This window comes from Rana temporaria, chromosome 3 (assembly GCF_905171775.1).
Source record: "Rana temporaria chromosome 3, aRanTem1.1, whole genome shotgun sequence".
Taxonomy (NCBI): Eukaryota; Metazoa; Chordata; class Amphibia; order Anura; family Ranidae; genus Rana; species Rana temporaria.
This window is the reverse complement of record NC_053491.1, coordinates 464,162,125-464,189,956: the sequence shown is the minus strand read 5'-3', so window position 1 is coordinate 464,189,956 and position 27,832 is coordinate 464,162,125. Positions and strand designations below refer to the sequence as shown.

The 27,832-nt window shown below is 44.1% G+C and overlaps 1 protein-coding gene across 1 annotated transcript; it reads left to right on the top strand.

Annotated features, from left to right (window-relative positions):
- Positions 1–101: 101 nt before the first annotated feature.
- Positions 102–24,999, top strand: LOC120930609 (extracellular calcium-sensing receptor-like). Its single transcript, XM_040341784.1, has 7 exons — positions 102–112; positions 479–712; positions 10,594–10,885; positions 15,232–16,062; positions 20,035–20,262; positions 21,085–21,154; positions 23,904–24,999. The coding sequence occupies exons 1-7, from the start codon at positions 102–104 to the stop codon at positions 24,806–24,808; spliced, it is 2,571 nt and encodes an 856-aa protein (XP_040197718.1). The 3' UTR covers positions 24,809–24,999.
- Positions 25,000–27,832: the final 2,833 nt, after the last annotated feature.

The window sequence follows — 27,832 nt, the reverse complement described above, 5'->3', positions numbered from 1 at the left end:
AACACAAACTTGTAAAACACAAGCACAATCAGCACTCAAACCACAGTGGCAAAAAACAATGAGTCCATAATGTTCATGGCAAAATTGGATTGACAACTAGGATGGTGGAAGTGTAAAGGCAGACACTTTCTCCGGCTTCTCCTCCTCAAGGATATGGGAGATCCCTCATGAACATGCAAAGGAATAGAGCAGGGTGATAGATCATTCAGTATGTAAAAAAAAGAAACACTTTATTACAAGGTATACTTACATCTGAAACTCCTGTTGTCAGGGAAGTCGTCTGTGGTACAGCTGCCGCTCTCAGGCGCACACCTGTGCGCAGGCGCAAGGGGCGCATCAGTGAATTCGCATTCACCAGAACTGGCACCAGGCGGCCTATTTAAACGTGGCTTCAGCACTGGCTAATTGCTGCTTGGTCTACAGCATTTCCCTGAAATCCTGATACCTGTGTTGACTGTCTTTCTGTTGTGCATTCCAGCCTGTCATCTGCCAAGTCTGCCAGTCTGTCTGCCACCTCACCCGCCTGCTACCAGTCAAGTCCGTGTGAGGTGGCAAACTTCCTGCCTGTGAGTTCCTGGCTACTACCTGCACAGACATCGGGACTGATCCTAGACACTCTTTCCCCACTGTGCTCCAGTGCCAGCTGTCTCACCATCAGCGGCCCTCGAGCTATATGGAAGGCCTTCCTCTACACGTCAGGCTCACCCACCAGGTATGTGACACCTGTATACCGTTCCATTGTCTGGTACAGACATGCAAGGATAGCTCTCATGGATGAGAATGGACAAGATGATAGCTGCAGGGCACAAGCAAAGACCCTCTGTGATGTAAATAGCGGCGGCATCTCACGATGTGCCACTGAGAGGACACCATGATGGGAAAGAAGGGGGTGGGCCGAAACGCATTTCTGAGACTCTGCCTCCTTTTCAAAGCTAGCCCTCCCCAGGGAAGAGAAAGGGAATTTTGAACTGTCAGCCCGGCCAGCTAGAGTCAATTCCATGGAAGTGGGCAGGGCCAGCTACGCGATACTTGGAGGCATCCAAGTATCCAGGTACATGTGTGAGAACAGACTCGTGTGTAGGATCCTAGTGCTTGTGTGTTGCTACTTTTTTTTTGCATTAGTACCAGTCTCCAATTGGAGACGTTTTCTATGGTGTTTCAGTGTGGCTCTGTTCCTTATTGGTTGTGGTAGGGACTCTTCTAGAAGCTTTGAATAAGTGAGAAGTGCTCTTGTGTTTCTGTATTGTGCTACTGCAGTATCCCACAGCAAAATAAAGCATCAAAAGGATACCCCTAGACTAATGATTGAGCCAAAAGAAGTGATTGAGACTGTGTGCCTAGCTGCTAGGGATGAGCCGAAAACCCCCCCGTTCGGTTCACACCAGAACCTACAAACGGACCGAACGTTCGCGCGAACATTTAGAACCCCATTGACGTCTATGGGACTCGAACGTTTGAATTCAAAAGTGCTAATTTTAAAGCCTAATATGCAAGTTATTGTCGTAAAACCTTTTTTTAAAAACCCAAGTCTTGCCCCAGGGAACATGTATCAATGGAAAAAAAGTTTTAAAAACGGTTGTTTTTTCAGGAGCAGTGATTTTAATGATGCTTAAATTAAAAAAAAAAAAAATGAAAAATCCAGGACTCCTGAAAAAACGACAATTTTTAAAACTTTTTTTCCATTGATACATGTTCCCTCGGGCAAGACCCGGGTTCTCAAAGACGTTTTCATAGGCATACTATAGACACCCAGCAGGTACAATATTTAAAGGAATTTTTCATTTTTTTTTTTTATTTAAGCATCATTAAAATCACTGCTCCTGAATCTTTAGGTGCAAACTACAGAGCACACGGCCAGTACACACCAAGTAGCTTTAGGTGCAAACTACAGAGGACACATGCAATAAACCACGTAAGAATACTGCAGCTAGCACAATCACATGCCTGCCAGTAAATTAGGAAGAACTGATCTAGCTAAACTATACAGTGTATAAATATATGTACAACACCTGGGATGTATATATATCCTCTACACACTGTAACATTAAAGCGGAGGTTCATCCATGGAGAACACATTTTCCCCATAGCTGGATGCTCGTTTTGTCTAGGGGAATCGGCTATTTGTTTTAAAATATGATCCGTACTTACCCGTTTACGAGATGCATCTTCTCCGTCGCTTCCGGGTATGGGCTGCGGGACTGGGCGTTCCTTCTTGATTGACAGTCTTCCGAGAGGCTTCCGATGGTCGCATCCATCGCGTCACGATTTTCCGAAAGAAGCCGAACGTCGGTGCGCAGGCGCAGTATAGAGCCGCACCGACGTTCGGCTTCTTTCGGCTAATAGTGACACGATGGATGCGACCGTTGGAAGCCTCTCGGAAGACTGTCAATCAAGAAGGAACGCCCGCTCCCAAAGACCCATACCCGGAAGCGACGGAGAAGATGCATCTCGATTCCCCTATACAAAACGAGCATCCAGCTATGGGGAAAACAGGAAAAAAAACACAAATGGGTGAACTCCCGCTTTAACTGACTAGCCTGCCTGCTCTATCTACCTGCAAAAAAATGACACTCTCTCTGTCCTCTCTTAACCACCGCAACACACTACACAAGGCCGACCTGCAGGCGGCCTTTTATATTGTGGGGCGTGTACTAAACCCCCTGAGCCATAATTGGCCAAAGCCACCCTGGCTTTGGCCAATTATGGCTCTCCGTTTTTTGCAAGCTGTGATTGGTCAAGTATGCGGGTCATAGTGCATGCTTGGCCAATCATCAGCCAGCGATGCCGCAGTGAATTATGGTCTGTGAAACGTAACTCGAATTTGGCGCGAACGACCCGTTTTGTTCGTATCTCGACGAACGATCGAACATACGATGTTCGAGTCGAACATGAGTTCGACTCGAATACGAAGCTCATCCCTACTAGCTGCATATATAATCTAGCTTGGGAGAAGAACCTGGGGAAAAATAGTGGGCCCTTTCAAGGGTGAGTGTTACACTTCCATCTTTATTAACTGATAATAGCCAATAAAGGGAACTCCAAATCTTCCTTATTGAGCAATGGCCTACAAGTGCAACACTGTTAACCACAGAGTTAACTACAAAACAAACAAATTAAAATATGCAACAGTATTTCCTGGACTACAATGATTATAGGAAAATCTGAAAGCTGAGTCCCTTTTATGGGAATTCTCGGTCTCCCCCGGGCAAACTCATCTCATTATTAGCAAGCTATAAAATCCTTTCTGCTCTTGCTTGTCATAGAGCCAGTTTGCCATATCACCCGGCACGTATTTATGTACTACAATTTATGTACTTCCAGGCGGTCAACACTTACCAGTCTTCTTCTGATAGTGAAGGGAGTCCAATTTTAGTATAGAAAAAGTGGACTGCATTAAACGTGTGGATCGCAGTAGGGAGCTCTTCTGGAAATCTGGAGATGAGGTAATGACACATATACAGCGAGGGAAAAAAAGTATTTGGTCTCCTGCTGATTTTGTACTGTATGTTTGCCCACTGACAAAGAAATGATCAGTCTATAATTTTTATGGTAGGTTTATTTTATTAGTGAGAGACAGAATACCAACAAACAAATCCAGAAAAACGCATTTCAAAAAATGTATAAATTGATTTGCATTTTAATGAGTGAAATATGTTTTTGACCCCTTCCCAAAACATGACTTAGTACTTGGTATCAAAAACCTTGTCACATCCCAAAGGTCAGACATTTCTTGTAGTTGGCATTCACGTTTGCAAACATCTCATGAGGGTTTTTGTCCCGCTCCTCTTTGCAGATCCTCTCCAAGTCATTAAGGTTTTGAGGCCGATGTTTGGTAACTCGAACATTCAACTCCCTCCACATATTTTCTTTGGGGTTAAAGTCTGGAGACTGGCTAGGCCACTCCAGGCCCTTTTCGTGATTCTTCTTTAACCACTTCTTTGTTGCCTTGGTCATGTGGTTTGGGTCTTTGTCATTCTGGAAGACCCATACATGACCCATTTTCAATGCACTGGCTGAGGGAAGGAGGTTCTCACCCAAGATTTGATGGTACATGGCCCTTCCATAGTCCCTTTGATGCAGTGAAGTTGTCCTGTCCACTTAGCAGAAATACTCCCCCAAAGCATAATGTTTCCACCTCCATGTTTGATGATGGGGATGGTTTTCATGGGGTCATAGACAGCATTCCTCTTCCTCCAAACAAGGCAAGTTGAGTTGATGCCAAAGAGCTCGATTTAGGCCTCATCTGACCACAACACTTTCACCCAGTTCTGCTCTGAATCATTCAGATGTTCATTAGACAGGGAAGTACATGGGCTTTCTTGAGCAGGGGGACCTTATGGGCGCTGCAGGATTTCAGTCCTTCACGGCGTAGTGTGTTACCAATTGTTTTCCCAGCTGCCTTGAGATCATTGACAAGATTCTCCCGTGTAGTTCTGGGCTGATTCCTCACCGTTCTCATGATCATTGAAACTCCACGAGGTGAGATCTTACATTGAGCCCCAGACCGAGGGAGAGTGACAGTTATTTTGTGTTTCTTCCATTTGCGAATAATTGCACCAACTATTGTCACCCTCTCACCAAGCTGATTGGCGATGGTCTTGTAGCCCATGCCAGCCTTGTGTAGGTCTCCAATCTTGTCCCTGACATCCTTGGACAGCTCTTTGGTCTTTACCATGGTGGAGAGATTGGAATCGGATTGATTGATAGCTTCTGTGGACAGGTGTCTTATATACAGGTAACAAGCTGAGATTAGAAGCACTCCCTTTAAGAGAGTGCTCCTAATCTCAGCTAGTTACATGTATAGAAGACACCTGGGAGCCAGAAATCTTGCTGGTTGATAGGGGATCAAATATTTATTTCACTCATTAAAATGCAAATCAATTTATAACTTTTTCAAAATGCGTTTTTCTGGATATTTTTTTTTTTATTCTGTCTCTCACTGTTAAAATAAACCGACCATTAACATGATAGACTGATCATTTCTTTATCAGTGGGCAAACATTCAAAATCAGCAGGGGATCAAATACTTTTTTCTCTCACTGTATTTCACAGTATATCCAATGTGTCTAGTGGCGGTTATTAAAGGTTACACCTTTAACCACTTCATTACTGGGCACATAAACCCCCTTCGTGCCCAGACCAATTTTCAGCTTTCAGCGCTGACGCATTTTGAATGACAATTGCGTGGTCATACAACTCTGTACCCAAATTATATTTTTATCATTTTTTTCCACAAATAGAGCTTTCTTTTGGTGGTATTTGATCATCTCTGCAATTTAAATTTTTTGCGCTATAAACAAAAAGACAGAAAAAAAAAAATACAATATCTTTTACTTTTTGTTATAATAATGTCCCAATTTAAAAAAAAAAAAATGTCCCTCGGTTTAGGCCGATATGTATTCTTCTACATATTTTTGTTAAAAAAAATCGCAATAAGCGTATATTGATTGGTTTGCGCAAAAAATATAGGGCTAGATTCACAGCGGAGATACGACGGAGTATCTCAGATACTCCGTCGTATCTCTCAGAGTATCTATGCGACTGATTCATAGAATCAGTTACGCATAGATAGCCCTAAGATCCGACAGGTGTAATTGTTTTACACTGTCAGATCTTAGGATGCTGTACCGCGGCCGCCGCTGGGGGGAGTTTGCGTCGTAAACCAGCGTTGGGTATGCAAATTAGGAGTTACGGTGATCCACGATGGTTTTTCGCGTTCGCTATGTCGCTGCTAGTCTAGTTTCCCGTCGCAAATTTAGTCGTCGTTTTGGGTGCCCTAACTTTACACAGCACACGTATGTGCTGTATAAAGTATGGCCGTCGTTCCCGTGTCGAAATTTAAAAATTCACGTAGTTTGCGTAAGACGTCCGGGAATACGGAAGTACGCTACGCACGTCGCCGTTCGAAAAAATTACGTCACTTCGCGCAAAGCACGGCGGGAATTTCGAAACGGAGCATGCGCAGTAGGTCCCGCGCGGGAGTGCGCCTAATTTAAATGGCACACGCCCATTTAAATTACGCGGGCTTACGCCGGAGGCCGCCAGCGTAGGTTTTCATTGCAAGTGCTTTGTGAATCAGGCACTTGCGATGAAAACTTGCGGCGGTGTAACTTATCTACCATACGTTACGCCGCCGCTAGTCTACGTGAATCTGGCCCTTGGGCCTACAAAATAGGGGATAGATTTATGATTTTTTTTTTTTTTACTAGTAATGGCGGCGATCTGCGATTTTTTTTGTCAGGCCTGCGATATTGCGGCGGACGTATCGGACACTTTTGACACAATTTTGGGACCATTCACATTTATACAGCGAAATATGCATTGATTACTGTGTAAATGTGACTGGCAGGGAAGGGGTTACCACTAGGGGGCGTTGAAGGGGTTAATATGTTCCCTAAGGTGTGTTCTAACTGTAGGGGGAGGGGACTCTCAAGGGGAGGAGACCGATGTGTGTTCCTCTGTACTGGGAACACACATTGGTCTCCTCACCGCTGACAGGAGGTGGATCTGTGTGTTTACACACACAGATCCACACTCCTGCCATGATTACCGGCAATCGCCCTAGATCGCCAGGAACACAGGTCGTCATATGATCGGCGAGGGGTTCCTGCCGCCATCTTTTCCCTATGGCGCGGTATGGAAGTGGTTAACCACTTCAATACCGGGCTTTTTTACCCTCCTCAATACCGGGCCTATTCTGGCACTTCTATCCTACATGTACAAATCATCATTCTTTTGCTAGAAAATTACGCAGAACCCCCAAACATTATATATGTTTTTTTAGCAGACACCCTAGGGAATAAAACAACGGTTATTGCAACATTTTAGCTTGCACGGTATTTGCGCAATCATTTTTCAAACGCCTTTTCTTTGGAAAAAAAATGGTTTCATGAATTAAAAAATAACAAAACAGTAAAGGTAGCCCAATTTTTTGTTACACCGAGTAAATAGATACCTAACATGTCACACTTTAAAATTGCGCACACTCATGGAATGGCGCCAAACTTCGGTACTTAAAAATCTCCATAGGCGACGCTTTGAAATTTTTTACAGGTTACCAGTTTAGATTTACAGAGGAGGTCTAGTGTGGTAATTGTTGCTGGCACTCTAACGCACGCGGCGATACCTCACATATGTGGTTTGAACGGCGTTTACATATGTGGGCGGAACTTACGTGTGCGTTCGCTTCTGCGCGCAAGCTACCGAGGACAGGGGCGTTTTAATTTTTTTTACTTATTTTTTTACATTTTTTTTTTTTATCACTTTTATTTCTATTACAAGGAATGTAAACATCCCTTGTAATAGGAAATGTAAGTGACAATTCCTCTTCATGGAGAGATGCGGGGTCAATAAGACCCCGCATCTCTCCTCCAGGCTGTAAAGCATGAGATTGTGAAAAAAAATTCACAGATCTTATGCTTAGTATTGCTTACTAGCCGCAATCGCGGCTTTGTTTACTTCCGGGTACCCAGGCGTGACGTCATCACATCGCGCCCGGGTCTCCGACGGTAATAGAGATGACTGGTGACCATCTGGTCACCAGTCATCTCTATGCTTCCTAGCCTGCGCTGCACGATTCTTTCTCCGGGCCCCTGATGGCACGGGAGAGCCCAGAAAAGCACCGGATGGCAGCGGGAGGGGGGTTTTCCCCTCCCACCGCCTATAAGAACGACAAAGCGGCGGAACTGCCGCTATTATCGTTCTTATGGTGCACAGAATCGTCGGCACTAAAGAATGATATCTGAATGATGCCTCTAGCTGCAGGTATCATTCAGATATCACTGCACAAAGCCCAGGACGTCATATGACATCCACCAAGGATGGGCGATCCCATCTGTGGACGTTAAATGACTATGGGCCAGTAGTGATGTGGTTAAACAAGTGTGCAGAGGATCCATCCAGAATTGGTAGTGTTAATATGTGGTCACAGCCCTTTAGCATCTGATTGTTTAAATACATGTAAGCTATTGGGATTTGAGCACAGGTATATCTTTTCTCTGTGTAATATGTATCACATGTGCTTTACATACACAACTCCTTGTGTATCCCCCACCCAGATTGATCTTTCAAGTGTACTGGTCTCTGTGGCATATCATTCTGACCTATGTCGTGCCAACTTCTCATTTGGACCAGATGGTGAGCAGACTGAGTGGCTTGAGCCTTGTTGGAGCCACAAGGAGCGGAAATGTGCTAATCGGAGCAATACTTCCCATCCATTTTGACAAAGAGTTCCCGAACATGGATTTCACAAGCAGGCCACTACAAGGAGCTTGTAATACGTAAGATGGAAAAAGATAATTCACTATATCACATTGTTTTTTTTTATCAGAGATAATGTATGTATAGAATTTTAGGGCTGTACTAAAAAGTATTGCAAAAGTGGGTAAAACTATTTTATTAACTTACATAAGTTTTTAAAATTTCACATTGGTAGAGTAACTCTTCCTCTATAGTAATTCTTCATCTCTTTCATTGTAGGTAAATGATGGATTCCAAGCAGAAGCAACAAGCCATCATTTAGTTCTTGATGAAGGAGGGAATCTTTGTGGAGATGACCTGCTAACAAGAGTTAACAATTCAAAGATGTTGTGCTTGTCAATGGTATCAAAGAACTCAATAGCATGTTGCTTCTGCTTGGAATCCATTGTTTACCTTCAACGAAAAAGAAGAGTTACTATAGAGAAAGTCTTATTCTACCAAAATGTGAAATTTAAATGACCCATGTCATTTAAAAAAAAAGTTATGCCCACTTTTCCATTACTTTTGGTAAAGCCCTGAACCAGGGCCGATCCTAGGCAGGGTGCACAGGGTGCATTGCACCCAGGCACCTGCAGAGGTGGGGGCGCCGAAGTGCCATAGTTCTCCCCTCCCTCCTTCTCTCCTTGTTTGTGTCCGTCCAGAACTAGTGTTCTGAGCAAAGGTATGTGTCCGTCCAGAACTGATGTGTGAGCATAGGGCAGCCCGTCCAGCCTGGCAGTGCTCGGGGGAGGGGCCGCTCCTCTTCCTGACATGAGAGTTCTAGTTTTCAGTGGCTGCTGAGTGCTGATGTGCAGGAATGAATTCCTAACACTGGGAGTCTTGGATCCTGCACTGTCTCCACCAACTCCAGTTGGAATGCCTCCCACTCCCATCTCTATCTCAGGCTGCACAGAGAGAGAATCGAGGTGAGTCACAGTGTTCAGTGTGCTCGGGGATGGCATCCCCAGCATCCCTTTACATGTGCTCTGGGCTGCCCATGCTCTAGATGTTTTATGGCATGATAGATTGCATAGGATACACAGCCCCTGCCCATTCCTGCGCCTAGTCCATCAACAGATGTCATGTATAATGAGATATAAAGGGGAGGAGTTAGTAAAATGACAACGCCCATGTGGGGGGCGCCAGAAATATTTAGGCGCCTATGACCCTAGGATCGGCCCTGCCCTGAACTATCTGTCAGTTGTACACCTAACATATTTGACACCCAGGCAGGGTTCTTTTTAACACTTCCCACACACATGCTCCATTATACTGTACATAACAATTATTTTCAGTAGTAATCATGAAATTAAATAAAAGCTAATAATGGAGAGAACAAATGACACACATACTGTAACACATTTTTTGACATGCTACTTGTGAAGAAAATAGACTTTATTCAGTATTTTCTCATAGGTTCGTTTTTTTTAAGAACCCCTGGACCGGGTCCTCTGATAGCCCCTATCTGGGTGAAATTTGAATATGTTGATCCCCCAGATAGGGGCTATCAGAGGATATGTAATTGTAGGGATACCTTGTGTGGAAAGGGGTGTTCCAACTTTTGGGAAAATTGTGTGCTCTCTGCCTGGAGATAATTGGTTTATTCCTTAACTGATCTCAATAACTCCCAGGCAGAGAGAGGGAGGGTGTACTATAAAAGCTTGCTGTAGTAATGTCGTCTGCTACAGGGATGTAAATGAACCTTAGGATGGCTCCTAAAGACCTTTAATTGTGTTATGCTAATGGACACTGTATTGTGTGAATTTCTATTGACGATAAATGTGGATTGTGAGGTAGCACAGTCTAAAGGTCAGATGTCTGACTTTTAGCTCATGTAGATTATCTTGGAGACAGTATGTCTGTCGACTAAAAGATGTGTATTGGGGGGGGGCTCGTTAGTAAACCATTGTATGCTGTTGTGGGTGGAGTGTGTCATTGCCCATTTGATTACTGCAAGTATTCTTTTTGGTGTATATAAGAGCCTGCCTTCTCAATTAAGATTGTCTATGCCTGGTGCACCCTTCATGAAGTTTTGGCTCATGTTTGGAGGAATATTCTAACCATTGGGAAGAATCATCCTGGAAACTGCATTCATCTCTACTATCCCTCTACCTCCTATGGTAGCGATAATCACTTACTGTATGCTCGGGGATTGAGGGATGGAAAGAAGGCAGCAGTACCATAACCACTGCAGGTATTAACACTACTATATTAGCATGTTTAGAAAGTGCTTCAAAGTTTTTTTGATGGTGAGGTTTGTTTAACACAACTTGTGAATTTTCTGCCTGTATTTAGCATGTTTCTAAATTACTTAGGCTATTGAAATTTGAAATGTCTCTTTTCTGTCTGTCACAGGTTTAGCTTTGAGGTTTTACAGCAGTTCCAAGCCTTGAGGTTTGCTGTGGAAGAGATAAATAGAAGCTTGGACCTACTGCCCAACACCTCCCTGGGATTCCAGGTCTATGACTCTTGTGCAGGATTACATGAGGAGATTGATGGGACCCAAAAGCTGTTGACAGGAAGCGAAAGCGGGATCCCCAATTATTCCTGCCAGGAGCGTTCACCAGTGGTTGCCATCATTGGGCATTCTGTCTCCTCTTACTCCATACAGATGGCCCATGTTCTTGGACTTTACAAATATCCACAGGTATAGAGCCAAGGGTGATGATCAATAGGAAGTTTGTAAACAGTTACATTTTGTTTGCCCTGTTTAGGTTATTTTCACATAAGGGCCTTTTCCCACGTACGGATCCCGTGAGGATCTGTACTGTTAACACCCGCTTGCTCAGCGGGGATCGCCCTGTTGATCCCCGCTGAGCCGGCAGATGACAGGGCGGTCCCTGCACGCTGTGCAGGGACCGCCCTGTCAGATCTATGCTCTCCCCTATGGGGGGATCGGATGAACACGGACCGTATGTTCATCCGCTGACACCCGCTATCCTATAGGGATTAATGTATGTCCGTATTTCATCCAAAAACGGATGGATGAAATACGGACATGGGTAAAGTAGTTATTCCTGTGCTACAGTGGAAACTATGGCCCGGATTCAGAAAGGTCTCCAGATACGCCGCCGTAAGTCCAAATGTGCGCCGTCGTATCTATACGCGTATTCTGGAAATCAGATACGCCTGAATTTTGCCAAGATACGACCGACGTAAGTCTCCTATGCCGTCGTATCTTGGGTGCATATTTACGCTGGCCTCAAGGGGCGCTTCCGTAGATTTACGCATTGAATATGCAAATGACCTAGATACGCCGATTCACGAACGTACTTGCGCCTGTCGCATTAAGCTACGCCATTTACGTAAGGCGTAAGTCCGGCGTAAAGTTACCCCTGCTATATGAGGCGCAGGTAATGCAAAGGTATGGACGTCGGAAACGTCTAAACAGCCGTCGTATTTTACGTTGTTTGCGTAAGTTGTACGTGAATGGGGCTGGGCGTATGTTACGTTCACGTCGTATGAATTGAGCCGGCGTATCTTAGGGAGTAAATTCGATATGATTCTGCGCCGTTCGTTCGGCCATGCATTTACATGGGGTCACGCTTCATTATAATACAACATGCCCACTGCCTTGCTACTTTGAATTATGCGGGCTTACGCCAGCCCATTTACGTTACGCCGGCGTACATATGGGAGCAAGTGCTTTGTGAATACTGTACTTGCCTCTCAATGTTACGACGGCGTAGCGCATATGAGATGCGCTACGCCTAACTAAAGATGCGCCGATCTCTCTGAATCTGGCCCTTTGTGTGCAGAGGGTAAAGGTGCGGCAACTACCGTATGGACGAACCACTACCCACAGTGAGACATGGAAAAAATCAAGAGATGGTGTTGCGCTCCAATAGCATAGAATGGTGTAATTGATAAAATGTATAAATAACCAAAATAGTATAATTGATAAATGAATGTGCAAATATGCAAAAAGACTGACTGAAAGATAAAAATCACTGTAAATGCTAAGATAAGGTGCATCCAAAGCTGTACTGAATGAATGTGCAAACAGTGCAGTTAAGGTGACTCAGGTGCATAAATAAAATCACAACGTAAAGATAATAATATATGCAGTCGCAGAGGAAATCGCAGGATGGTGTTATGCTCCAATCAAAATGAATGACAGGACATAACTGGTATACAACAATGATGGATGAATAAAACAGTGAACTGAATAAGAGGGCAAATACATACAAATAGGTGACTGTATAATGTAAAATCACATCATATGCATGGTGGATGGAACCGCAAGATTGTCCAATTGTTACAAAGTGTAAATGGTGCAACTGCGACTCAGTCCAAGAGGTGAAGAAATTGCAAGGTGCAAGTAGAGTGCTGGGTGCAGAAATAGAATCGCAACATAAAGATAGTGGGCCGGATTCAGATACCTGAGCGTATCTGTCCGGCCGGTATAACGTATCTCTGATACGTTACGCCGCTGTAACTTTGGGCGCTTAGTTCTGTATTCAGAAAGAACTTGCGCCCAAATTTACGGCGGCGTAACGTATGTGTTGCGGCGTAAGACAGCGTAATTCAAATGGGGATGTTGGGGGCGTGTAGTATTTAAATTTGTGTTGACCCCGCGCTTTTTATGTTTTTTTTTAATGGCGCATGAGCCGTCCGTAAAATATTCCAGTGTGCATTGCTCTAAATGACGTCGCAAGGACGTCATTGGTTTCGACGTGTACGTAAATTACATCCAGCCGTATTCGCGAACGACTGACGCAAACAACATAACATTTTCAAAATTTGACGCGGGAACGACGGCCATACTTAACATAGGATACGCCGCACATACCCCTCATATAGCAGGGGTAACTTTACGACGGAAAAAGTCGAACGCAAACGACGTAAAAAAAAAGCGCAGGGCGGTCGTTCGTTTCTGAATCGGCGTAAATCCTAATTTGCATATTCCTTGCGTAAAACATACGGAAGCGCCACCTAGCGGCCAGCGTAAATATGCAGCCCAAGATCCGACAGTGTAAGACGCTTACACCTGTCGGATCTTAGGGATATCTATGCGTAACTGATTCTATGAATCAGTCGCATACAGTAGATGCGACCGAGCGCAATCAGAGATACGACGGCGTATCAGGAGATACGCCGTTGTATCTCTTTCTGAATCTGGCCCAATATATGCAGTCGCAGAGGAAATCGCAGGATGGTGTTATGCTCCCATCAACATGAATGACTGAACATAACTGATGGAGCATAACACCATCCTGCGATTTCCTCTACGACTGCATATATTATTATCTTTACGTTGTGATTTTATTTGCACATTAATTTTTTTGATGACCTAAACTAACCTCTCCCTCCCCTTTTCCCAAAACATATTAACAGTAAGTTGTGGCCCCTGCTGTTTGTACACATTCTTAATGCAAAACAGCTGTGTGATGCCTGTGCTTCCGTAGTAGATCCCTATAGACGCCTATGAGACCTTTACCTAAGCATCTCTGGTCTTAGAAGAAAATCCACACAGAAGTCTTGTTGCTCGTTGTAGTATTGTGCGTCACCACGTTCTTGACGCTTGGAATTTGGTGTGACCGTGTGTATGCAACACAAGTTGAGCCAAGATTCCGTCGGAAAAAAATCCATGGTTTTCTTGTCGGATTTTCCTATCGTGTGTACGCGGCATAACAGTTAAAAAACAGGGGTTTAGTTAGCACACATTTGCAAATACATGAGTAAGCTGCAGAGCTGCGCCAAGACTGCCTGTTGAGTTGAGCTAGAAATTTTCTTTGGTTATGTTTTACATTCGCTGCCCTTTCATGTGCTTCTTGCTGTGAAGGCCAGTTATAAGTGAGGGCAGTGGGCAGTTGTTTGTTAATGAGGGAGCTTTCATATTTCCCAACATTTCAGCAGGAAATATTTAGTCAATAGTCAAGGTGAAATTAAGGTGTTTTTTAAGGGTGCATTGGGCTTTAATGGCCCTGAGTATTACCAAAGCTTCCTTTAAAGCGGATGTGCCAGTAAAAAAAATATTAAAAGCCAGCAGCTACAAATACTGCAGCTGCTGACTTTTAATATTATGACACTTACCTGTCCTGGAGTCCAGCGCCGTCCGCAGCAGAGGACGAGCGATCGCTCGTTTCTCTGCTGCTCCCCCTGCCATCCTCAGTGAGGGAACCAGGAAGTGAAGCGCTCCGGCTTCACTACCCGGTTTCCTACGGCGCATGCGTGAGTTGCGCTGCACCGATGATTGGCTCCCGCTGTGAAAAATGTCCGACAGAATTTTTTCATCGGATATTCCAACTGTATGTGGGCCCCGTCAGATTTTTTCCCATTGGAGTTTAGGAATAGAACATGTTTTATTTTTTCCGATGGAAAAAAATCCTATCGGAAATTCTGATTGTCTGTGTGGAACTCCGACAGAGAAAAAAACATGCATGCTCAGAATCAAGTGAACGCATGCTCGGAAGCATTGAACTTAATTTTTCTCTGCTCATCCTAGTGCTTTATGTCACCGTGTTTTGGACGGTCGGAATTTGGTCTGACAGTGTGTATGTAAGACAGCTTGAACGGAATTCAGACAGAAAATTCCATTGGATTTTATCCAATCGGAAATTCCGATCGCGTGTACAGGGCATTACTCAGCTCAGGAGCTCAAGGAGTGGAATTGGAAGTTTCCAATATTATTTTACTCAGATAAGCTTACTGACCCCTATATATATATATATATATATATATATATATATATATATATATATATATATATATATATATATATATATATAATGAAAATATTAGGGCCTTCCAGGAGATTTTCTGCGCCTTTTTGTTTCCTGCAAATTCCTATTGTCACTGGCCTGTGAGGCAGCCGATCATAGTGATAGATAAAAAGGAATGGACTGTGCAAGCTAGGCAGTGTTAGAAACTTTCCTGTTAGAACAGTCTGAAATGTTTTAAAATAAATATTCATTTAAGATGGACTTCCCCTTTGCAGCATCTTGTGCCTTGTAAGAGTAACATTAAAATTAGCCTTATTTTATGCCTTAGATCAGTCATTATTCAACCAGCTCAATCCTGAGTGACCGGGTGGAGTTTCCTTCTTTCTTCAGAACAGTTCCAAATGACCAATTCCAATCTGAGGGTCTGGCTCAGTTGGTGTTGCATTTTGGTTGGACTTGGGTTGGATTAGTGGCTTTGAATGAAGACTATGGCCAACAGGGAATCCAGGTCATTCGTCAAGAGCTTCTTAAAGCTGGTGCATGTGTGGAATTTGTGGAATACTTGATGATTGATCGTCAGGATAAAAATGCCCCTCACATTATCAAGGTCATTAAAGAATCCACAGCCAAGGTTGTCCTAATCTTTTCCACTGACCCTGAAATGGTCCCTCTTCTAGATGAGATGTTGGTACAGAATGTTACTGGAAAGATCTTTGTGGCCAGTGAAGCTTGGTCTACCTCAAATATGTTATCACATAGAAAATACTCTTCGTTACTTTGTGGATCCATTGGGTTTTCTTTTCATAGCTCTGTCATCCCAAATTTTAAACACTTTCTTAACAGTATTCAGCCTTTTTCTGGTCCAGGGAAAGAATGGGCCAAAATCTTGTGGGAGAGTACCTTTGACTGTCAAATATATGATCGTGAAATGAGTGGAGAATCTCTGAGAAATGTTACCAAAGTTTGCACAGGAGAGGAAGATCTAGATAGCATACAGAACAGGTACAATGATGTGTCCAGTTTAAGAGGGGCTTATAATCTTTATCAAGCAATTTATGTTATAGCCAAAGCCTTACATGACTTGCACGTGTGTAAAGATGGAGAAGGACCTTTCTATAATGGGGGCTGTTCTACTCTTCAGTTGTTGAAGCCTTGGCAGGTAGGAATCTTATAAAATAACAAAATCCAAGAAAGTCAAAGGCAATACATAAGACTTGGAAGTATGTACAAAATATTAACTTTATTTGGCATCTATATCATTTTTCATACCAGAATAAAGATTAATATTTTTAACTGGTAAAATATTCATTTAATTATTGTGTAAACTGAAAAGAAGGAATGTATGTTGGATTTTGGTCACTTTTATTTAAAGTGTTTTCAAACGTTTACAGATTCAGTAATACATTTATTTTTTTCATTGAATGCATACAAATTTATATTAAAATAAAAATGTAATACTGAGTGCATCTATAGATGCAGGGCATGCTGACTTTTTTTTAAAGAAAGATGAGCATTGCTTGCATTGTTGTTGTACGCTATTTATATATTTTATTACTTTTAAAAGTGTAAGTGTTCTATATAGAGGTGTAGCGTGGTGCGGCAGCAGTAATGACACAGATTCTGGTTGTAGATAAAACTTGTATTGCAAAGTATGCTCAACTACAAACTATAAACAACCCCAGTGGGGGGATGTCACAGGGGGATGTGGCATCGGGTAAGACTCTTAATTCTGTTCAATGCAGAGATACGGCGGGTAAGGATGCACCGACAGCGTCTGTCTTCAGTGGGTGGAATGTGGCCTGACCAGTCCAGCCCTGAAGGGGAGGCTTCCATAGCAGGATTGCATGTTCCTAGCCTGTCCCTACTCATTAGGAACCTTTAGCCGCTAATACGTTTCCTCACAGATGGGTGCTCTTTCTCTATTCTCACCACTACGCAAAAGTGTGCCAAAACCTAATAGCAGGGATTTATAAAGTCTCTGCTGACCCAAAATGGCCATCAGAGGTCACCTGGATGCAGAATAGCCAATTGGAATGCTGTCTTCAGGGAACAGGAAAACTTTGAAAACCCAGGTTTCTCTTGACTTTCTCTCCAGGCCTGTACTGTCTCTTGGCCTAGGCCGACGAGGCCCAGGCCTAGGTTGGCACTTTGCAGGGGCGGCAAAAAAGCCACCCTCCCACACGAAAAAAGCCCACCCAACCCGTTCTCCTGCACATACATTCCCCGGCTTAGCGGAACTTGTTATGGGCAGAATGCGTGTATGGAGCGTAATTGGCCAATTAGGGGGGGACAACTAGTGCCCCCATAGAGCAACCGGTGACTTGCTATGCAACTGGATGGAGGCAGAGCTTAATTGTCCACCTACCCTCCACTGGCATCCTTTCACATTTCAAGCTCCTTCCAGGGGCCGGGTCCATCTGTGTCCAGAGGAGGAGAGTGAGGAGGATGTGGGGAACCCCTGGCAGTGGCAGTGCTTTGGGGGGGGGGGCAGAACGCTCCCGGTGAAACCCTCCAGGAAGCAGCTGTAATAGCAGAGTCTGTCAAAACGGATCGACCCTGTGTGAAAGGAGCCTTACAGTGTCGTCTCATGAGATAATTTACGAGAGGATGTTTAGGGGCAGGGTAGGGGTTGGGTGGGGCAATGTAACAGCACTGGTGAACGGGAGTGCACCACAAGTGCGGGAAGCAGGGATTGCAATGCACACCTCTATGTTATGTGAGAATTCAGTATTGGACCCCAGGTGTCACTCCAATCAGAACACAGGAGTTTGGGGGTTCTCTACATCATCTCTCTCTCTCACATAAAGGTATGCGTTGAGCTTCTAGGGGTGGACGTATTACAACATGCGCTTAGCTTTTTTCAAAAGGTTACGATACACGAGAAAATTCCAATGCACTTCTATATGCAAGTGATTATCAGTATTGGACCCCAGGCATCACTCCAATTATAATACAGGAGTTTGGGGGTTCTCTACATCATATCACTTTAACATAGGGAAGTGCATTCGGCCACTAAGTGAACAGGTATAAAATACCTCAACCCTTAGCATAGAAAAGATAAGGAGAACATGTTCAGCAACTTAGGGAATGGCCCCATAGACAAGTAAGAACTTATGTCAAGCACGTAGTAAATAGAATTTGTAATAGCAACTAATAGTTGTCTAAGAGAGGCATATATAGCTCACCTTGAATTGAAAGTACATTTTCCTTTAAGGCCTCGTACACAGGACCGAACATGTCTGCTGAAACTGGTCCGCTGACCAGTTTCAGCAGACATGTTCGGTCATCTGTACGGCCGACCGGACAAATGTCCGGCGGATCGGACAGGTTTCCAGCGGACAAATGTTTCTTAGCATGCTAAGAAGCATGTCCGCTGGAACCATGTTCGTCGGACATGTTCGGTCGTCTGTACAGACTCACCGGACATGTCCGATCGGCCGCCATCCCTCACATGCGTCGAAGTGATTCGACGCATGCGTGGAAGCATTGACCTTCCAGGGTCGCGCACGTCGCGGCCACGTCGTGACACGTCACCGCGTTAGTTTTCCGTGGGGATTTTGGTCTGATGGTGTGTACAGCCATCAGACCAAAATCCGGCAGCGGACATGTCCGATGAAAACGGTCTGCGGACCGTTTTCATCGGACAGATCCGCTGGTGTGTACGGGGGCCTAAGATGTTCCACAGCAAACAGACAGTAATACAACAGTCAATCCCAAGCAGTATTTTAGTATCTAGCAAGCCAGAGTTATGTGCAACGGAAGTTTTAGAAGCATTGTATGTAGTAGGTCTTTCTTAGGCACTACAGATGGAACAAATGCTACTTATCCATTTTGCAGGGCTTGAAGTTAACAGCAGAGGATTCCGTAATGTAGTGGGTCAGCAGGGAAGATCTTTCAGGGTGTCCCCAGCACTGGTAACCTGGATGTAGTAAAGCAGTAGCCAGATGTCCATAGAGATTCAGGCTGGCTTCTTGTCCAGTGTGGGAGCAATGGTACCAGGATAGTAGCTTGGCCGATACGGCTGACAGCATGCATCCAGCGAGTTTAGAAGTGGGGTGAGGGGCCGAAAATGACTTCTCACCAGGCGGGGCCTCTAATAATTTGGGGGGCCCTCAGCAGCTTTGCAGGGCCCTAAGCGGCTTGCATAGTGAGCCTATAGGGCGGATCGGCCCTGGATGTGAGCTTTTGGTTGGATATTCCGACGTGCGTAGGCTTCATCGAACATTTGCTGTCAGAATTTCCGACAACAAATGTTTGAGAGCTGGTTCTCAATTTTTTCGAGAACAAAAGTTCTTGTCTGAAATTCCGATCGTCTGTAGCCAATTCAGATGCACAAAAATCCTACGCATGCTCAGAATCAATTCAACGCATGTTTGGAATTATTGAACTTAATTTTTCTCGGCTCGTAGTCGTGTTGTACGTGCTTCTTGATGTTCGGAATTTCCGACAACATTTGTGTGACCGTGTATACAACACAATTTTGAGCCAACATCCGTCCGTGTGTACGCGGCACAAGGCATAGAAATCCAGATAGACTAATGGCCCCAATGCTGGAAGTCCAGGATCTCTAAAGGTGTCTCTGAGGGATCTCACGGGTATCAGCCAAACTGGAAGCAGGAGTGACCAAATTGGACAGCCAAAAACTCACATCAAAGCAGAGTATGTGGGGGGGGGGGGAAGGCTCCAATGGTGCAGGTCAAAAAAGTAGGTTTATTATAAAAACCAACATACATGAATAAAAGGAAATGTGGTGAGCGATGAACTTTTCCCTACGTGTTTCGTACTACCAGGACATCTGCAGGGGAATGAGTATTAGAATATCTATTCCCTTTGTGCACTTTATTGTTCAACAGGTTTCAGCGCTACATTCTACCCACCTTCACACTTGAATATTCGTCACATTCTTATGTAGCAGCTTTATATTATTGTATCACTTTAAATAGTTAGCACAGTATTTTTGCAGATTTTTATTCAAATAATTACATTATAAAAAAAAGAGGCAAAACTTAAAAATTCCAAATGAGAGGACACATATACTGCACCAGATTTTTTTTGTGTGTATTTTTATTTATTTTTTGCTGCATTTTGTATCTGTTTTATGAAATATTCTTGCACAAATGTTTCCCTGCAGCTCTCTCACTATATTCAGAAGGTCCATGTCCGGCTGAGCAATGGTGGCGAAATGTTCTTTGATGAGAATGGAGACCCACCTGCAAGCTACGACATTGTCAACTGGAAGATAAATGGCTATGATATTATTGAGCAAGTGAAGGTTGGGAGCTATGACACAACCCAAACCAAAGAAGAAACTTTCAACACTAACACTAGTGCTGTGATATGGCCATCCGGGAATGAACTAGTAAGAGATTGTCTCAAACCACACATTGTAGTACTGTGCAAAGGTATTAGGAAGGTGTGAAGAAATGCAGTAAAGTAACAATGCTTTAAAAATATATATTTTAATTGTTTATTTTTTAACAATTGCAAAATGCAAACTGAGTGAACAGAAAAAAAATCAAATCAATATTTGGTGTGACTACGCTTTGGCTTCAAACTAGCATCAGTTTTTCTAGGTACACTTCCCTGCATGCTCCAGAGTTGCCTGCAAAACGCTCATTATTATACCAATCTCCAGTCTTTCACCAACAAACTGCTTCCTGCTACAGTCAAATACACTATATTACCAAAAGTATTGGGACACCTGCCTTTACACGCACATGAGTTTTAATGGCACCCCAGTCTTAGTCCATAGGGTTCAATATTGAGTTGGCCCACCCTTTGCAGCTATAACAGCTTCAACTCTTCTAGGAAGGCTGTCCACAATGTTTAGGAGTGTGTATATGGGAATGTTTGACCATTCTTCCAGAAGCACATTTGTGAGGTCAGGCACTGATGTGGACAAGGAGGCCTGGCTCGCAGTCTCCGCTCTAATTCATCCCAGCGATGTTCTATCGGGTTGAGGTCAGAACTCTGTGCAGGCTAGTTAAGTTCATCCACCCCAAACTCGCTCATCCATGTCTTTATGGACCTTGCTTTGTGCACTGGTCCAAATAATTTGGTGGAGGATGGATTATGGTGGGGGGTTGTTTTTTAGGGGTTGAGCTGGGCCCATTAGTTCCAGTGAAGGGAACTCTTAAGTCGTCAGCATACCAATTTCATGCTCCTAACTTTGTGTGAACAGTTTGAGATGGGCATTCCTGTTTTAACATGCCTGTGCACCAGTCTTCAAAGAAAGGCCCATAAAGACATGGGTGAGTGAATTTGAGGTGGAGGAACTTCACTGGCCTGCACAGAGCCCTGACCTCAAGATAGAACACCTTTGGGATGAATTAGATCAGAGACTGTGAGCCAGACCTTCTTGTCCACATCAGTGCCTGACCTCACAAATGCTCTTCTGAAAAAATGGTCAAACATTCCCATGGACACACTCCTAAACCTTGTGGACAGCCTTCTCAAAAGAGTTGAAGCTGTTTAAGCTGAAAATTTTGAACCCTACGTACTACGACTGCGATGCCTTTTAAGTTTATGTGTGTGTAAAGATGGGTGTCCCAATACTTTTGGTAATATAGTGTATTTCACATTTTGACCCATCAGTCCAAAATTCTGATGGCTGGGAAACCTCCCGCTGTCAGAATACAATAGGGCAGCAGGAAGGTTGGAAACATTAAAGTAAAGCCTAAACATTTCTTACCTTAATGCAGTCCTTGCATTAAGGTAAAACATTTTTATGCCTCAGCATCCCCCGTCACCCCCTTTTATTACCTGAGCCCTTATTCGATCCAGTGCTGTGCATGTCTGCAGCTCTTCTCTCCTCTCACTTCCGGGTCTCACTGGCTTTGCTGGGGCACCGGGAGCCATTGGCTCCTACCGCTGTCAATCAAAGCCAGTGACAAGAGAGTGGGCGGCAGGGCCGAGTCCCACTGTCTGTGTCAATGGATGCAGCAAAGGTTTATCTATACGTACAAGTATATATTTTTTTGTTGAAAAATACAGTGTAATTCCATATTTCATTTGTGGTTGCCCAGGTCCCTCATTCGGTGTGTAGCAGCAGCTGTCTTCCAGGTTTCAGACAATTAGTGAAAAGAGGACGACCCGTGTGTTGCTTCCAATGCATTCCCTGCCCCCAAGGAGAGATTTCCAATACAACAGGTAAAAATAGTTTTATAAAGGTACAAAAAAAATAAAAATCTAAAGCTGTACTCCAATTTAACCACTTGCCTACTGGGCACCCCCTTCTTGCCCAATCCAATTTCCAGCTTTTAATGCTGTAACACTTTGAATGACAATTGCCTGAACATGCAACGTTGTACCCAAAATACATTTTTATAATTTTTTTTAATCACTTTTTTTTTGAGACAGATAAAGCTTTCTTTTGGTAGTATTTATTTACCACTGGGATTTTTATTGTTGCAAAAAAAAAAAGAAAAAGACCAAAAATTTGAAAAAAAAAAAAGTTTTTTCTTAATTTCTGTTATAAAAGATTCCCCCACTGACAGCTGAAATGTAAAAAAATAAAATAAAGCAGCAATTATTCGTTTTTAACAACCAATGACTCATTCAGCTGTCAGTGGAGTTCCCCTGTAAACTAAGGCCTCGTACACACAGTAGGTTAACCAGAGGACAACGGCCTGATGGACCGTTTTCATTGGTCAAAACCGATTATTAACCATCGGTTAAAAAATGCCAACTTGTTTTAAATTTAACCGATGGATTCCTAACCGATAGGACAAAATCGATCGTTAGTAGGCACAACCATTGGTTAAAAATCCACGCATGCTCATAATCAAGTCGACGCATGCTTGGAAGCATTGAACTTATATTTTTTCAGCACGTCGTTGTGTTTTACGTCACCGCGTTCTGACACAATCGGTTTTTTAACCGATGGTGTGTAGGCGCGACGGACCATCAGTCAGCTTCATCGGTTAACCGACGACAACGGCCCATCAGACCGTTCTCATCGGATGGACTGATCGTGTGTACGAGGCTTAAGTCCCAGCAATTGGAGCTGTCAAAAAACAGCAGCCGGGCAATGTTTATCCACAATATTGCTCAGCCGCTGAAACAGAAAGATTAAAATAATTCTTTCTTTTTGGAATCTTTCTGTTTATTTATCTACAGATCCAAGGGATGAACTTCGATCTGCAGATGAAGTCAGTTTAACCGCCTCCCGCCCACTGTATAGTAAAATGGCAGAACGGGGTCGGCTCTCTTGTATCAGCGCATCCCTAGTATTTACAGCTTTTTAAAAATATGTTATTATATATATATATATATATATATATATATATATATATATATATATGCCTATAGTCTTGCCACAGTTCCACTTCTGGCCAGTATAGACAGATGTTGCAGTTCAGTCCAGTCTATTTCTGCACCAAGAAGTAAATCACTGATATAGTGATCTATTGCTGGCTGAGTACAGCTAGTAAACGATCACTGTTACAAGTGATCTGTCACTGAAGGGCAGCATGGGGGGCCTCAATCAACTATACAGGGTGTGCCATTTATATGGATACACCAAAAACAAAAGTTGGATTAAAAATGGCCGACTTCAAAATGGCCGCCATGGTCACCACCCATCTTGAAAAGTTTCCCCCCTTACATATACTAATGTGCCACAAACAGGAAGTTAATATCACCAACCATTCCCATTGTATTAAGGTGTATCCATATAAATGGCCCACCCGGGTGGATCCATATAAATGGCCCACCCTATACTCTGTTCACCATCAAGGAAAACAAGGAAATTAAAATGCATTCATCCAAAGTTGCAACCAAGTGAACTCCCTATAGGGTACATTACAAATGCAAAAAGGTATAAGGTGTGTGAAGCTGAGATACGTCATTAATAAAAAATAAATAAAAAAACGCATTGGGATTTAAGTAGATTTAGGGAGAAAAAGTCTCAGGCGCTCCATGTGGTCAAACTTTTTTAGATACAATCATGAGATTAGCATTTCTTTTCAGGTTTTGTTTGGTCTCTTTTTTTATTTGCAGATTCTCATGAGTGTATAAAGTGTCCATGGGATCAGTGGCCCAATCTCCAGAAGGACAAGTGTCTGGATAAAGAAGTAGAATTTCTTTCCTACGAGGAACCATTGGGAGCCGCTCTGACTGCCAGCAGTGTTTTCTCCTCCAGCATCCCATCTTATATATTAGGACTCTTCTTTCATCACAGAAAAACTCCCATAGTACGGGCCAATAATTTTTCTCTGAGCATTCTTCTTCTGGTATCTCTTTGCCTTTGCTTCCTTTCTTCTTTAGCTTTCATTGGATACCCCCAACCTGAGAAATGTCTTCTTCGCCAGGTTGCTTTTGGAATGTCCTTTGCCTTCTGTGTCTCTTGTATCTTGGCAAAGACTGCCATGGTGGTTTTTGCCTTCATGGCAACAAAACCAGGCAGTAAGCTTAAGAAACTAACCAGCCCAAGGGTGTCTTTCATGATAATTACCATGTGTACATTATTTCAGTTTGCCTTATGTGTCCTCTGGGTGAAGTTTGCCCCTCCGTTCCCAGAGAAGAATGTTCAAACTCGACCTGGGATTATCATTGTTGAATGTAATGAGGGCTCCCCTACAGCCTTTTGGTGTATGCTGGGATACCTTGGCCTCCTGGCCACTGTAAGTTTTGTAGTTGCCTTCTTGGCCAGGAGGTTGCCTGACAGCTTCAACGAGGCCAAATTCATCACATTCAGTATGTTGGCTTTCCTCAGCGTCTGGATATCCTTCATCCCAGCATACCTGAGTGCCAGTGGAAAGTACACTGTTGCCATGGAGATCTTTGCCATCCAATCATCCACTTGGGCTTTGGTGATCTGCATGTTTGTCCCTAAAAGCTTTATATTATTATTCCATCCAAGCATGAACTCTAAAGACTATCTGATGGGAAAGAACATAGGCTGAACTATAATGTAATCTTTGCTAGTAACATTATCATGATGTGACAGTTTCATTTTATTAAAGTTGCTTTTTCAAGTTGAATTAAAATTAACAAATATCTGCATATGTAACTGGATAGCAAATACTCTCCAGTGCTAGTAATAATATTTGGATTGTTCCTTCATTGCCCCTACTTTCTACTGGAGCACATCCAACAATCTCTGTGGAAGTGCAAACTACAGAGGACACGTACAGTACACACCAAGTAGCTTTAGGTGCAAACTACCGAAGACACGTGCAGTACACACCAAGGAGCTTTAGGTGCAAACTACAGAGGACACGTGCAGTACACACCAAGTAACTTTAGGTGCAAACTACAGAGGACACGTGCAGTACACACCAAGTAGCTTTAGGTGCAAACTACAGAGGACACGGGCAGTACACACCAAGTAGCTTTAGGTGAAAACTACAGAGGACACAGGCAGTACACACCAAGTAGCTTTAGGCTGCATTCACACCTCCGCGACAAGTAACGCCGCGTATGCGGCGTATTTTGCCGCGAATAGTGTAACTTTTTTTTTTATTTACAAATCCTTCCCATTGCTTTGTATGGCCGAACGCCAATGCCGCCTGAAAAAAAGGGTCCGGGACTTTTTTTTAGGCGGCAGGCGTACGGCGTCTATGAGATGTGAACCATCTCATAGACAGCAATGGGAATTCTCCCCTCCAGCGGCACGAGCGTCCGGCGTCGGGCGTTTTGTCGCGGAGGTGTGAATGGGGCCTAAGGTGCAAACTACAGAGGACATGTGCAGTACACACCAAGTAGCTTTAGGTTCAAACTACAGAGGACACGTGCAGTACACACCAAGTAGCTTTAGGTGCAAACTACAGAGGACACGTGCAGTACACACCAAGTAGCTTTAGGTGCAAATTACAGAGGACACATGCAGTACACACAAATAGTTTTAGGTGCAAACTACAGAAGACACATGCAGTACACACCAAATAGCTTTAGGTGCAAACTACAGAGGACACGTGCAGTACACACCAAGTAGCTTTAGGTGCAAACTACAGAGGACACGTGCAGTACATACCAAGTAGCTTTAGGTGCAAACTACAGAGGACACGGCCAGTACACCACGTGAGAATACTGCAGCTAGCACAATCAACTGCCTGCCAGTAAATTAGGAAGAACTGATCTAGCTAAACTATACAGTGTATAAATATATGTACAACACCTGGGATGTATATATATCCTCTAAACACTGTAACTTTAACTGACTAGCCTGCCTGCTCTATCTACCTAGAAAAAAGACACTCTCTCTCTCTCTCTCTTAGACAGATCTCTAACCACCGGCGCAACACACTACACAAGGCCGACCTGCAGGGCGGCCTTTTATAGTGTGGAGCGTGAACTAAACCCCCTAAACCATAATTGGCCAAAGCCACCCTGGCTTTGGCCAATTATGGCTCTCCGTTTTTTGTGCGCTGTCGATTGGCCAAGCATGCGGGTCATAGTGCATGCTTGGCCAATCATCAGCCAGTAATGCCGCAGCGTAACGTTCGTATTTCGACGAACGGTCCAACATACGATGTTCGAGTCGAACATGGGTTCGACTCGAACTCAAAGCTCATCCCTAGCCCTCTGTGATGGTGTTAACATTTCCGCCATGTTTTGTTTGTACCGGGGATCTAAGTACGTTGTCACCCAGTACTGGTCCATGCCCTTCATGCTTTTTATACGGGGGTCTCTCTTAAAACACTGGAGCATGAAGGCCCCCATTTGCACTAAACTGGAAGTGGTGTATTGGCCTGGCTCCTGCTCATCATCCAGGATAATGTCATCCTTGTTCCCCTCCCCCCATCCACGGACAACACTGGGGATCCCAGAAAGGTTTAAAGCATGCTCTTCTTGCTCCTCCTCATCCGCCCAGGCACCATCCTTCTCTGACTCCTCTTCAGACTCCCGTTGTTGACTTGTCTCAGTTGGAGTAGCCCCTCTGGGAATTCATCCAGCAACGCAATGCACGCTCCAGAAAGAAGGCGTAAGGTACGATGTCACTGATGGCGCCCTGTCTGTGACTGATCAGTTTGGTGATCTCATCAAATGGCCTGCAGAAGTCTGCATGAGTCGCGTATGAGCAGCCACTGGCGCGGTAAAAAAAAACAAGCTCCCCAGAACCTGTCCTGCCGCCGAGTTCATACAGGTAGTCGTTAACTGCACGTTTCTGCTGGAGAAGCCTATCAAGAATATACAAGGTTGAGTTCCATCACGTCGAGCAGTCACAAATAAAACGTCTGACGGGCAGGTTGTGTCACCGCTGAATGTCAGCAAGGCGAGCCATGGCCGTGTAAGATCTTCTGAAATGGGCCGAGATTTTCCTGGCCTGCCGCAAGACGTCCTGGACCCCAGGGTATTTGGCAATGAAATGCTGCACAACCAAGTTCAGGGCGTGTGCCATGCATGACACATGTGTAATTTTGCCCTGTTTCAGCATGCTCAGCAGATTGGCACCGTTGCCGCACACCACTTTACCAACTGTCAAATTGAGCGGTGTTAGCCACTGATCTTCCTGTGAACGTAAAGCTGAAAGAGGTGCAGGACCAGTGTGGCTCTTGTCTTCCAGGCACAACAGACACAGCACAGCATGGCAACGTCTTACCTGGCATTTAGAATAGGTTCTGGGGATCTTGGGCGGCGCAGCGGAAGAGACGGTAGCATCGGAAAAGGAGGAGTCAGCCGAGGAGGAGAGGGAGGATGGAGGAGGAGGAGGAGAAGAAAAGGCAGGCCTGCATGCAATCCGTGGTGGTAAAACCAAATCTACATGGGTGCCACGGGTTACATGCTTGTCGGCCGTCAGAAGGTTCACCCAGTGGGCAGTAAAAGTTATATACCTTCCCTGCCCGTGTTTGCTAGACTGCGTGTCTGTGGTCAGATGTATCTTGGCACCACACTGTGGGCCAGAGATACATTCACTTGCTGCTGAACATGGCCATATAGCTCTGGGATGCCCTTCTGTGAGAAAAATTTCCTTCCTGGGACCTTCC